We start from the raw sequence: 14,482 nt of genomic DNA, 5'->3' as shown, positions 1-14,482 counted from the left end.
GCATTTTATCTCCATGAAAGGAAAGAAGAGCTATTGATTGCTTTGTGTGTTTGCGTGTCTGTCACTTGTTATGAAAAATCACATCGCGTATAACGACTAACAGGCTGCGGTCGTGTTTCAATCTCTCTCTCTCTCTCTCTCTCTCTCTCTCTCTCTCTTCAGGAGTGTGCTGGTGAGCCTCTCTTCATGCTGTATTGTGCAATAAAACAACAGATGGAAAAAGGCCCAATAGACGCCATCACAGGAGAGGCCCGATACTCCCTCAGCGAAGACAAACTCATCCGACAACAGATCGACTACAAGACGCTGGTCAGTGTGAAGAAGTGTTCGCCTCTGTTGATTTAAAGGGACAGTTCACCCAAAAATGAAATTTACTCACCCTTCAGTTGTTCCAAATCTGCATAAATGTCTTTGTTCTGATGAGCACAGAGAAAGATATTTGGAAGGAGGCTTGTAACCAAACAGTTCTTGGCCACCATTGACTGCCATAGTAGGGAAAATGTCAATGGTAGCCCGGAACTGTTTGCTTTCCTACATTCTTCAAAATATCTTCTTTTGACCCAAGAACTGTTTGGTTACAAGCCTCCTTCCAAATATCTTTCTCTGTGTTCATCAGAACAAAGAATTTGATACAGATTTGGAACAACTCGAGGGTGAGTAAATGAAGACAGAATTTTCATTTTTGGGGGATCTGTTCCTTTAAGGGTGTTAATACCAAGACAGGATGATCAGGACCGTATTCTTACATATTTGTAGTTAGACGTGAAATGTGAGTTTAAATGCTTCCAAGAGATCCAAGAGACACGAAACTAACGCACTGAACCTAAAAATCTGTGTATCGTTATCGTTTATATATCAGTGTCATCTTTTAAACACGTACTAAATGGTTTTAAAACCATATTTTTTTGCTTCTAATGTCTTGTGACAGACTTTGCACTGTGTGAATCCGGAGAATGAGAACGGCCCGGAGGTGACGGTCAAATGCCTGAACTGTGACACCATCACCCAGGTGAAAGAGAAGCTGCTGGACGCTGTGTATAAAGGAAGTCCTTACTCGCAGAGACCCAAAGCTGGAGATATGGACCTGGGTAAGGATGGATAAATGATGGTTGTTAAGAAAAGCAGATACACAAAAACATTTCTGTAATAAAAAGGCTTCGTGTCCATAGCAGATACTTATAGCCGCTACAGGAAATGTAGAGCTTATCAGTGGCGTGACACAAATGCGTGCTGATGTCACCGTCGCGGGCACCAGGGGCACAGACGCTGAATCGTATCATCCGCTGTGAGATTCTATTAGCTAGTGCACTTCCCAATGCGATGGCTATCCGCTTTAAATTGAGCGATGTTATCAGTCGTGTTGTGGAGATCTGCCGTCATCTGTGTCTGTTCTGCTCCGTGGCAGTTGTCTTTCAACGTTTCTAAATGAGAAACTGCAGCTTCCTCCTCCACAACAAACAAACATGACCGTTTCGGGAATAGGTTACGTGTAAACAGCTCAAAAAAGTCATCCTTCTAACCTTGACCGTCGGATCTGGGTTGTTATGTTTCGCATCATGTGGGTCAACACTGTTAATAGAACTTTAAAAAGCTCATGTTTGCAACGAGGTGTGCACAAGGTTATGTGCTTTAAATGAAACGGGAGCTTGTGAAAGAGAAAATCTTTACACAAGTAGGTCTTGTTGTGGGGGTGATGTTTGTGTGTGGACACAGAGTGTTCATGTGGTTTTGTCTGTGTTACAGAGTGGCGGCAGGGGCGTCTGGCTCGGATCATTCTGCAGGATGAAGATGTCACTACTAAGATTGATAATGACTGGAAACGGCTGAACACGCTCGCACACTATCAGGTACGGTCACCGTCTGCTCCTGAAGCATCACTCAAAGCCCTAGTGTGGTGAATAAGGGTTAATGTGTGTGTTATTTATCTATGAGGTCTGTTTTTTTCTCTTGATGCAGAGGACCCCCAAATATGAGTAACCTTTTGTGAGGCATCCTATTCCTATAATGCAGAGTTCATTTGTGCATTTCAGTTTATATCCGTCAAATTTTTTTTGACAATTATTGTATTGCATCCTGTTTTGGAAAGATTGTCATTTTTTTATATATATTATTTATTTGAATATATGCATTTATACTATATTTTATCTTCTTTTCTGCGTTATTTTTAGGGCTGTCAAACGATTAATCGTGATTAATCGCATCCAGAATAAAAGTTTGTGTTTAGATAATATATATCTGTGTACTGTGCATAATAATTTTGTAGTTAACACATACACATACATGCATATATTTAAGGAAAATCTAAAAATTAATAAACATTTATATATAATTTCAATTATTAGTAAATATAAATAAATAAATACATGTAAATATTTCCTAAATATGTATTCATGTGTGTGTGTTTGTATTTATAAATTCAAAATGAATATGCACAGTACATAGACATATATTATGTAAACACAAACTTTTATTCTGGATGCGATTAATCGCGATTAATCATTTGACAGCCCTAGTTATTTTACAATTATTTTTGTTACGAAGTGTTAAATTGATGCGTTATTTATTTATTAATAATGTATATATTTATTGACTTTCCTTCTCAAGTCAGCGAGTCATCGTGCTAAATAATTGTGATATCATTCGGCAAAATAATCATGATTATCGTGTTTGTCATAATCGAGCACCATTGTTGGGCTAGTTTGGGTTTGCCATTGGGCTAATTTTGTCACGCAGATCTGGCAACCCTGTCTACAATTTTTGCCTCGTCTTTTTGCTCCAAAATTTTCTGGGGTTTCCTTTGGGCCTCCGAACCCCAGTTTGAAATCCCCTGTTGTAAACAACCAAGATGTGGTGCAGTAACATTTCTTTGGTTGTGTGTAATGGTTATAGTACATGAATCTGTTTTGAATACTATAGTGAAGTGTTTTGTCCGTGATGGCGTGTTTTTGCTGAGTATAGTGCAGTAATGTTGTCACTCACCGTCCTCAGGTAACAGATGGGTCTGTCATCGCCCTGGTGCCAAAACAAAACTCTGCATACAACATCTCAAACTCCTCCACCTTCACCAAGTCCCTCAGCAGATACGGTGAGTGTCAGCTCTTCCTGTTTGGATGTTGTCTTCAGACCTCCACAACTACTCTCCTCCTCTCCTCAGAAAGATTTGTTTATTTATCGAACCAGCATCAATTTTCCCCTTTAAAAAAAGGCTCGAGCTAGTATTGCGTCCTCTTCTCTCGATTTCAAAAAGCCACCAAGCTTGATGTCTTTTAGATATTTTCTTTCTGATGATTTTGTTTTGTTTTCTGAGCACTTTTGGTGTTGGTGTGAATAAGAGGTGATGATTGCAACATCTCTCAGAACTGTGTTTTGTTCCTCGACCGAAAAAGGAGGATGAGAGAGAAAAGGCTGTTTAATGTGGTCTCTTCTCCTCCGGAGTGAGTGTTCATGATTGCTGGAGAATTACGTCTACTCGAGCCTTGACTCTCTCACGACAAGCGTCCATTTCCCTGTGAGAAAACGGATCATTTTATGGGTTCTCAAATAGAGGACACACACTTGCATTGTTCAACTTGTGGTCCACTCGTTGCCACGGAAACCAGCGGAGAAGTTAGCAGTTTTTCAGGCTTTTAATCTTTCTTGTAATCTCACTGTTATGAGGAAGCATTAAATATGTTTATTATTTACTTTTTTACTATTATGTTTTCAATATAAAAAGTGCTGCGAGGAGCCAAATGAGTGTCTGTTCCTTTCGGCCCGCCAGCCTGTGACTGATGAACTCGACTCTCTATCTCTCACACCCACTTGCCACTTAAGGACGGAGGTAACCTGAGGGAGTTTTTGATGGATTCCACAGATGCAGTATATTCATTGTAGCATAGGGCATCCACAGGAAAACGCTCCTTACCCAGAATGCCTTTTCCTCAGACAGATTACTGCGCTTAACCATCCATTAGCCGGAGCTCAGCTACTTTCTGCTCTCATCTTTGATGTGTAACTCCTGGGTATTTAGCTGCCGACTGCTCATCAGATAGAAAAACGCGTCCGCCTTGATTTACGACTGTTGATATGTCTGTTTCATGCCGTTTAGGTTACAGTTTATTTTATATTTATGAAGCCACGGCATCTGTGGGTTTAATACTGTACCGTTTGGAGAGCGCAGTGCGTGTTAAAATAACAGCAGTTAGAGACTGTGTCTTACAGCTGTTTTACTACGGTAAAGGGTGGATTGAGGACTAAAGGATTTCGATTGGCGGTCAGTGTTTTATTGTTCATCGGCTACTGTAGAAAAAAATCTCTAAAAGTGATTCCAGTGTTATAATTGCATTGTATTTTATCGTTAGGGTTGTGGTGTGGACTTGACTATTTTCTTTAATATAATCATTTTTAAAACTTCGTATTCATACAGCCACAGAAAAAATTAAGAGACCGTTTCAAATGTTCATTTAATCAGCATCTCTAGATGACAACTGTGAAATAATGTTTGAACTTTTCCTAAATACATGTACCAATATTACTGTTGTATTGCTTAAAAGTGAATATGAACTTGTTTTCTTTGCAGTGTTTGAGGTCTGAAAAAATACAGAGCATCCTTTCTGTTATTTTGACCTGTTTCTTCCGTTCTGCAAATAGAAACAATATTTGTATTTGAAATGATCACTTTACCTAAACACAGACCGTAAATACTAAATTCAGAAAAACTGAAAATAATTTAAAAAATGATCTCTTAATGTGTTCCGTGGCCAGTGTTGGGTGTAACTAGTTACTAAGTAATTAGTTACTGTAATTTAATTACTTTTCCCTTGAAAAAGTAAAGTAAGGGATTACTCTAATTTTTTCTGTAATTTAGTTACAGTTACATCTGATGTAATTTAACGAAATACAATACTGGAATATACATTAAAATTCAAAGTCTAACTTTTAAATGCATTCATTAATTTATCTTTCTCACATTTGTAATACTTTGGTTATTTAATAATACTACTTTATGTAGTTTTATTTTATTTATTTGAATGAATTAAAAGAGCCATTTCATGTCCATCCTTGAATCACTTGAATCATCCTTGAATCAAGGTTGATACAAGATATAGAAAGTAATTAGTAAAAAGTAATTAAATTTTGGAGAGAGTAATTTGTACAGTAATCTAATTACTCTACTGAATATGTAATTAGTAACTAGTAATTAATTACTTTTTCAGAGTAACTTACCCAACACTGTCCGTGGCTATATATTATATTATTTATACAGTATTTGTAGTTATCGTCCTTGGTGCAAACAGGCCTTTATGGTTTCCAAGCAATGTAGCAACTTCACCGCATCCATAAGCAGCACTAAAGAACTGTAGAATTCACTTGATCGGCATTGAAGCTCGTCTCATCCAATCGGAATTGAAAATGATAAAAGCATAATATGATTGATCCTTTGTCTTCAGAGAGCATGTTGAGGACGGCCAGCAGTCCGGATAGCCTCCGTTCCAGGACGCCCATGATCACGCCCGACCTGGAAAGCGGCACCAAGCTCTGGCACCTGGTCAAGAACCACGACCACGCTGACCAGCGCGAGGGCGACCGCGGGAGCAAAATGGTGTCAGAGATCTACCTGACACGACTGCTGGCTACCAAGGTGGGTTTGCATGAATTGTAGCCTTTTATTTTGTCAGCCTTGATGTTTTCAGGCTCATAAATACAATCAACTCGTGTTGCCGCTTCCGCCTGTACCTTTAAGATTTAGCCTTGCAATTTCATATTCTTCCTATCTCCCACTTCTTTTCTCTCATTTTCTTATATTTTCTTCCTCCCATCTGCCTCTTCATTCCTCTCCCTCCCTCCTTCCCCGGCTCCGTAGCTTATTTCCTGGCCGCCTAATTGTAAGGAGAGGCAAAAATTGAAATCAGAATATGTTTACAAGCCTCTCGGGTGGTCAATTTTGATACATAATAAAAAACGATAGATAAATGTAATGCTAGAGCGAAGGAGAACAGCAGGAGACAGGTAATTTGTTGTGGATCGAGTGTTTCATGGTGCGTGGTGACAGAGCGCTGAATAGATGCCGGGAAACCTCGCGGACTCTCTCTGTCTATCGCACACACACACACACACACACGCACACACACACACACACACACACGCACACACACACACACACACGCCAGCATCCTAATCAACACGCACCGTATTATCTGAGAGCCACTGCTTGTTTTCCTCTCGCTCTCAGAAGTGACGAATAATCCGACATCTCTGCTTCGGATCCTTGAGGGCGTTTAGTGATTTTAGACTTGCAAGTAGTCGTTTTGAAGCAACCTTTGTGATCAATAATATGAGGGGTTTAAAACTGATCCTAGTTCAGCTTCTGCAGTGAGGAGGTAATAGCATCAGTATATTTCTGTTTTTATGTGTATTCAATTTGTGTAATATAATACAGCGGTTTTGGTTGGTCACGACCCAAAGATCTGAAGTGTGTTGTGATGCAGACAGATGAGAGTAAACAATAATAAATGCTAATAATAAAATTCAACGCACCATATTATTGTGCATAGTTAAGATATTAAAATAAATAGACTTTGAAAAAGGGAGGAGAATGTGTTTTGTTGTTCATATCAAATGCTGTGCGTCCAATCATATTTTGGTGCTTTAGTATCTGTCGCTTGGTAGAATTTAGCAACATTAAAGTTATAGGTCACCCAAAAATGAAAATTCTGTCATTTACTCACCATCTTTTCATTTCATACCTGAATGGGTTTCTTTCGTCTGCAGAACACAAAAGAAGATATTTTGAAGAATGTTGGTAACCAGACAACAGTGTTACCCATTGATTTGCATTGGTTTTGTGTCCATACAATAGAAGTGAATGGGTACCACCATTGTTCGGTTACCGACATTCTTCAAAATATCTTCTTTTGTGTTCTGCAGAAGAATCACTTTAACTATGTTATAATGCATTCACAATTTCCATATTGTTGTGCCTGTGCAGTTCATGGTACTGTTAAAGGAGTAGTTCACTTTAAAATAAGCCCCCATTGACTTTCCATAGTAGGAATAAAAATGACTATGGAAAGTCAATGGGGGCTTATTTTGAAGTGAACTACTCCTTTAACATTTCAATGTTTTTTTTTTTTTAGCTTTGTACAATAAATGTTGGTACTGGGTTGCATAAAATAGATCCCGATTTAATATTGTGCATTTAAAATGTGCCATCACACGATATGTATTATATATTTCATATTCACAAAATACGTATGTTCTTCTCAATACAGGGTACTTTACAGAAATTCGTAGATGATTTGTTTGAGACGATATTCAGCACGGCGCATCGCGGCAGCGCCCTCCCTCTCGCCATAAAGTACATGTTCGATTTCCTGGATGAACAGGCGGACAAACACCAAATCACAGATTCAGATGTTCGGCACACCTGGAAAAGCAACTGGTGAGAGAAGCGTTCTGTGTTGTTTAGAGGAATACATGTTAGGAGTGACATTGTACATGTTATTTTAAGACATAAGCTAGCCTTAGATCAGGGGATCTCAACCTTATTGACTCCAAGGCCCCCCATGTATTAAACAATATTCAGAGGCCCCCCCCCCCACTCAGAAAAACTAAAAATTTCTACCCCAAAAAGTATTTTAGAGCTTGACATTAACTGGAAAAAGTTTATTCATTATACAAATGGCCAAATAATAAGAAATATATATTTTTAGTTTTTTATGGATTTTAGTGTTCATTTTGTTTAATTCTTAAGTATAAGTCATCTTCAGGCCCCCTTGGAAGTCAGCTGGGGCTCCCTTGTGGGCCACACCAAACCCCCCCGCCCCGTTGCTTGTTAGGCCCCCTTTGTGTAGTGTATCTCTTTGTGTCCCCCCCAAATAAAAACGTATAATCTTAAACTTAGAATTTTTACAATGCTGGAACATGGATTCTTTTGGTTGGTGGTGTTATTTTTCTTATGTTTGATAGCATAAAATCTATGAAAATTTTCTTTAAAATCTGTGCCCCCCCAGATCCATCTTGGAGCCCCCGTTTGAGAACCACTGCTTAAGATGACCTGCTCACAATTTACGTTTTCTCTTGTTCTCAGTTTGCCATTAAGGTTCTGGGTGAACGTGATCAAGAATCCTCAGTTTGTGTTCGACATCCACAAGAACAGCATCACGGACGCGTGTCTGTCTGTCGTTGCTCAAACGTTCATGGACTCATGCTCCACATCCGAACACAAGCTGGGCAAAGATTCCCCCTCCAATAAGCTCCTCTACGCTAAAGATATTCCCAACTACAAGAACTGGGTAGAAAGGTATGCAGACAGTATTTCACTGATCATTTTGTGGAAGTACAAAGCAATCACTCATTCATACTGTTGGAGAATTAAAACTACAAGAATAGATCAAGTGGTGAATGGAGCCAAATAGGAACTTGAAAGCAATGTTTCAGTTTGTAAATTCCTGTAGATTATACAGTAAACCATGGCGCTATGCATGAACCAACCAAAATGTAACTTAAGTCACCAGGAATTAGTGATTTGTTGATTTGATACTTATTTCCTATTGCACTTGTTTTGCCTCACTAGTCAGTCTCCTCGCCTGTTTTAGTCCCTCGTCGTAACCTTGTTGAAAGGCCACAAATTCACATGAAATCAGAGTGCAATCGCTCGCTCCACCAGCACCCTGACGTTAAACTGTCTGTCTTGCCGTCCTGCAGGTATTACTCAGACATTGCACGTATGTCTGCCATCAGCGATCAGGACATGAGCGCATATCTCGCCGAGCAGTCTAGACTGCATCTAAATCAATTCAACAGCATGAGTGCCCTACACGAGATCTACTCTTACATCACCAAGTACAAAGATGAGGTGAGTACAGTTGAAAAAGAGAACTACATTCGGAATGGCATACTTGTCGCTTACTGTGTTATTGTTTAAAATAAAAGTTTTAACGCTGATTTTGATGTTCATCACAAAAGAAATAGAGTGGTACAGTCAGACTGAGTGCGGCTTAGTGGGATACGCCGTTGTATCCAGTGTGCTTGCTTGGACAAATATGATGGGTTGTCCGAGTTGTAGAAATGTGCATACTGTAAACCATATAGATGCTATATAAAAATACTGGAATGCACTGTAAAAAATGAAATAAAAAGGTTGGGTTTGGATTACGTTTAGAAATAGACGTTTAAGAAATCTGGCAGGGAAAATTATGAAATCCTTTTCTCCCCAATGAATAGATAGCAGATAAGGCTGTTAAGATGGCCGAACGTAAAATCCAACACGTTTAATTAAAACAAGGACACTTACTGTATCATCCATGTGGCCCTTCACACGTAACGCCGACTGACAGCACACATGAGCTCATATGTCAAAACCAGTGACTCATTCCAGCCGGCCCAGATAAACGAGAGATAATGAGCCGCCGAAGGAGACCATTTACATCTACCTCGCCCAGAAATGAGACCGTGTGTGTGTGTCTTTATTTCAGTGAAAACTGAAGCAGTGACACAGTGGGTCTGCTTAATTGTTCCTACATTTACGACTGTGTTTCTTCAGCCATTAAGCAGATATAAAAAGGTGTCTGTAGTTAGCGACAGGCCCCCGTTTCTTTAAAACCATTTCATTTTCCGTCCTCCGTTTCCTTACCTTTGGGAGATTTTAGTCGAGCACGACTCATCAAGCATCATCCCGGCTCTCCGTGAAACCTCGCTCTCTTCCTCTCTCGCCGTCTGACGTTAATACACTGCAGCTGGTCGCTTTTAAACAGCCGTTTATGTTCATTAGTCTTTATTATCCAGATGCACACGTGTCCACCAAAAAATCCTTGCTGAACCTGCGTGAAAATCAGGAGGGAAATTAGCAATCCTTTATCCGGCGCTGAGGGTGTTTCCAATCCTTGTCTTTTAGATTTTCATAACTTTTAGTCGGAGCGCTTTGTTGGACTGCGCAGATGTGCGTGCAGATGTGTTTTAGCGTGTGCACCTTTGTTAGGTTGTAGGTTTGAAACCGAATTTTGAAATGTGTTTGTATTTGAAAGTATTTGAAATCCCAAAAAAATGTGACTGTTTTATATTTTATTATTTTAATACGGAATGCATTTATTATCTGTGTATTTTAGCATTCTCACACTTTCATTATTTTCTAATGTGATGTCGTTTCCTGTTCCGCAGATCATGTCCGCGCTACAGAAAGACGAGTTGGCCCGGCGACAAAGACTGCGCAGTAAACTGGAACAAGTTATCGACACCATGGCTATGACAAGCTGAGGACCCCTTCTTTCTCTTGGCCCCGCCCTCTCCAACCTCCTGGCCCCGCCCCAAGCCACTCCCACACACGCATTAAGCTGACAGACTGCAATGTCAGAAGCAGTACACTGGAGACCCCTCAGCCCAGGGTGGAAATCCTCTTTCATCACTTCCTTTGAACTCAACACACACACCTGAATGTCTCCCTGGACGTGACGTCCAACTAATAGGACTAGTTTGTTATTCTTCGTATGGTTTCGTAATGTGTGTTGAGCCACGGTTGTGCGTGCCGTTACTCACCGAGGATGTCTTGTATTATGAGCCTGAAGACCTTAAAGTCTACAAAAAGATGAGAGCGGTGAACTTTCATGAACTCCATTTAGTTTAGAGCTTAATTTTCGACGTTTTCCCCAGTTTTTTCTCTTTGGGTTGATCAACGGACTCGCTCAAGACAGTCTCCTGCCACTTGTGTTACTGCTGAATTTGCACAATTTACAGGAACTACAACAAATGAAAATGATATAAATATATATATAAATGTGTATAGAGATATAAATACAACTGCATTTTTATACAAAAAATAAGAGTGAAAAGAAGCGTACAAAGTTTTCCATTTTAACATAGAAAAGACTAAAAGATGAATTTGATATGTGAAGCAAAGTCTGACGAGAAAAAAACCTCGAAAAAAATGTCCTGTGCCATGTTTTCTTTGAATGTTGTTTAGTGCAAAAACGATTTTCTTTAGATAAACTGTGCTATGATTTCAATGTTACCCTAGTGACTGAAGAACTACGAGTGAAAAGATGTGCAAAAAAGAACAAACGTGTTCCCGTGTGGTACCTCGTGTTTTTGGAGGGAACCGTCCTCACCAAAAGGGTATCGTTGGTCAGTTGGTGGACGAACCTGTATTTAGTTTGTACGCATTTTTGTTGAAGCTTTATTGTTAATATTGTTAAGTTTCAGCCACTTGACCACATTGTTCGCTATTCCGTGACTGTTTTTGGAGAAACGAACGCAAAACTTGATTACGTTCAATAATCGCCCCCTTTTCGTACCATTCCTCATCATTTAGTCGTCTGACAGAAACGGACGTGAGCACTTGAATGATAACTTTTTGCACAAAGCACATCGGTTTATAATGAAGGAATTAAGGTTGACGTTACGCTTCGCAATTTGATGTCATACAATTTCGAGAAGGTCTTTCTCAGCTTTTTTATTTTTCGGAAGTGTGGTTCAAAGCATGTTAATGGTCCCCACTGCGATGAATGTGCTGATTTGACCAATTCCAAGAAACACGAACTTAAGCTAGAAATGTATTATTGAGCTCACAAAGACTAAATAGAAACTATTGTACCATGTTCTTAAACGGCTTTCCTAGCAGCATTTTCGGAAGGTGGTGTTTTTATAAAATCTTTTTTATTTATTTTTCCGGTTTCGTTTTGATCTCATAAACTACTAGGATTAATCCTCATGGCATTCCCCCCCCCCCCTATTTCGTTTTTCTCTCTCTCCTGTATTTCAGTCCATCATGCCCATCCGTCAATTTACTACGAAGTTTAATGAATGAATTTAATGAATTTTTCTGTTGTGAGTTGTGATTGGTGACGTTACAAATGTGAATCTCTTCAGGGGTACGAATTCGATGAAGTCAAGCTCTTCCAATCTGCTTAACTTTTCTTCGGCGTTCTGGTTGTTTTGGAGATTCTCTTTATCTTCTCTCTCGAGAACGTTGATAACTTGGCGAGGGTCTGTATCGTGGTGACGGGCTTTCATGTGCTGCAGCAGTTCTCCAAAAGTCAGTCATGTTCAAACAAGAGAAAGCCTCTTCTGCTTTCGCTTTCCACTGAGATTAAAGCAGAAGACTTTCTGAGATGTGATAGAAACGTCTTTGAAAGATTTAGGTCAGAAACCCGAGGAGAACGAGAGTGAGTCACACAAACTTCGAAATTCCATGTTTTCTCGCTCGCTTTACCTCGATACAACCAGACATCAGGGTTCATTTCAGCTAGGAAAGTAATAAAGAATCATTCTTTACAGATTTCTTTATTTTCGGATCGTGCTTTATGTTATTGACTTTATGCCATTGCAAATTTCTCCTAATCGACTGGGAGCAGGTCTCCAGAACTCTTCCATAGTAAAGACAATCTCCTTTTACATCTAGACACGTTCACCTGTAAGATTCATTCTTTTTTCTTTGCACAGATCTGTCGAAGAATATTCGATATTTGATTTGCTTGCATGTTTGTGGTTAGCTCTCATAAATCTGATCCTTTTAAACTATTTGGAAAGAACTTTCAATAAATTAGATAGACAGACTTCTTGAAAGTGAACATTAGTACACTACTGTCAGACATTCAGTTCTTTATGCCTGTAAACTTTTGTTAGTATCTTTATTTCATTTCCAGTAAATTAGCTTGCATGTTTCTACACTACAGGTGAAGCCACTTTATTGGAAAATACAAGCATGCTATTCTACTTCCAAAGGCTAATTTTCCTTGTACATCGGGAAATTGACAGTCTGGCCGTGTTTTTTTTCTCTTGCAGTTTTGCAGATGAAGAAATCTTGATGTGCTTTGCTTTGTGCTACTTTAGCAGATGATGGTGATTGTAAAACAGCTGTTTGCATTGTAAAGTCTCAGGACGTGTGTTTTTGATGTTGTCTATTCTCTTTCCATTCAACTTGATTTTTATGGCGAGTGTTACTTTGATTTTCCGTCGTTATTTTGATGTTTTCAATGGAACATGTGAAGTCTTCGGAGATGCTCTCAAATTTCCAGGATGTTGAGGTGCAACGTATTTAAATGATCGCCTCTCATTTTTCAGCACTTGTTTTGGGAACGCTAACTTATTTTGAGTACAGGAACAAAAAATGAAGAGAAGAAATGGCTTCTCTTCACTAGATGATGGGAAAAAGCTGAACAGAAGGTGTTTTAGAGATCAAAGAGCTTTCGTTTCTGCACAGAGTGCCTTGTCAGCTCATCTCTCGGCCGCCTCTGACCCTTTCATTACCCACAATCCATCTCTTCCCTTCCGGCTCTCTATCACCGTCTGACCACGCCTTCAATCTTCAGCCCAAAAGACCGACCTCTCGATCTCCGGTTTTTAATTTCTGCTCATGTTTTTTCCAGATTGAAACTCATCTTCGAAGGATGAATTAACTTAAGCGTAGGAACAAAAATGTGAGCATGTAGATTTCCGAGAAAATAACTCAAGAATTTTAATACTTTATTAAATCTGATACCTTTTGAAGAGTTTCAGACTTTAATCAACTGTGACAGGTTGGCTGTTAAACGCTCATTATGTAAATATTGTGCTCTTTCCTATTTTGCAAATTTATTATGTGTAAATAAACACACGCATCAAGGAGAGATTAAACATTTTTCGCTAAACTTGCTGTTGTCCCTGGTCTCCTGATTCTTAGCGTGAATAACGTTTTATTGTTTGCCGTCTCAGTCTCAGACTGCTTGATTATAAATAATCAGCATAAATTTGAGAATGTTTTAAATGCACAAACGTAGTCAATATCACAAATTTGTATGTGCAGAATCAAATATATTCCATCACCTGATTATATTTTCTTTAGTATTTATTCATATGATCCTTTCAGGGTAAAGTTTACTTTAATCCCACATTTTAATCTCACACATTTGGACTCCACTATAGGCGAGATGTGTTGTCTGTACAGATTTTGAAAGGTGGCACCTTCATTATCCTTCACAGGTAATGTGATCCCAGAATGCACTGCAAAAAATCTGAGGGTGGAAAAATACTTGAAGACTTATATGTAGTTATTATCCAAAATACATTTTTATTGAATATTTGTGTGTGCCGTGTATTACGCTTATTAGAATAGCGTGTCCAACCGAACATAAAACTCCACTGGAACAGGTTATACAGTATAAGTATCCTGTTTAAAGAATGCTACTTGTGCAGCATGCGGAGCTGATGCCTCCAAATCCTTCACATATTTCATTTAGTATGCAGCCTTAGAAGACCAGCTGCCAATGTAGACGGCAAAGCAGCTCAGTGGAGTTTGGAACTGAGCATCAGTGGGCAGATGTTTATCTGAAACCGTCCCGATATTTTAGTCCCGGTAATGACAGTGAGACTGAGATTTCAGTCTTTATGCAGCTCGGTGAGCGCAGCCAGATGAAACTAGCCCCATTAGTTTGGAGCATATAATCGCTCCGAGTAATTCAATTAAAAGTCTTTTTGAAGGAAAGCTTAAATTGTCCTATGATTGCGAGCCCACCGAGTCTTTAAATGATTC

At 39.2% G+C, this 14,482-nt stretch overlaps 1 protein-coding gene across 2 annotated transcripts in view; it reads left to right on the top strand.

Annotated features, from left to right (window-relative positions):
• plxna1a (plexin A1a) overlaps positions 1-13,598 on the top strand; it is a 181,745-nt gene extending 168,147 nt beyond the window's left edge. For both annotated transcript variants that reach the window (XM_057363321.1, XM_057363320.1), the window contains exons 24-32: positions 163-309; positions 929-1,088; positions 1,744-1,847; positions 2,989-3,085; positions 5,430-5,620; positions 7,251-7,420; positions 8,069-8,281; positions 8,686-8,836; positions 10,138-13,598. In XM_057363321.1, coding sequence (XP_057219304.1) covers positions 163-309; positions 929-1,088; positions 1,744-1,847; positions 2,989-3,085; positions 5,430-5,620; positions 7,251-7,420; positions 8,069-8,281; positions 8,686-8,836; positions 10,138-10,233 — 1,329 coding nt within the window. In that variant the 3' untranslated portion in view covers positions 10,234-13,598. The remainder of the gene's footprint in view (positions 1-162; positions 310-928; positions 1,089-1,743; positions 1,848-2,988; positions 3,086-5,429; positions 5,621-7,250; positions 7,421-8,068; positions 8,282-8,685; positions 8,837-10,137) is intronic.
• The last annotated feature ends 884 nt before the right edge of the window (positions 13,599-14,482 follow it).

The sequence above is a fragment of the Triplophysa rosa genome, linkage group LG21, assembly GCF_024868665.1.
Source record: "Triplophysa rosa linkage group LG21, Trosa_1v2, whole genome shotgun sequence".
Classification (NCBI taxonomy): domain Eukaryota; kingdom Metazoa; phylum Chordata; class Actinopteri; order Cypriniformes; family Nemacheilidae; genus Triplophysa; species Triplophysa rosa.
Note: the sequence above shows the minus strand (reverse complement) of the source record. Positions and strands in the feature narration are given on the sequence as shown.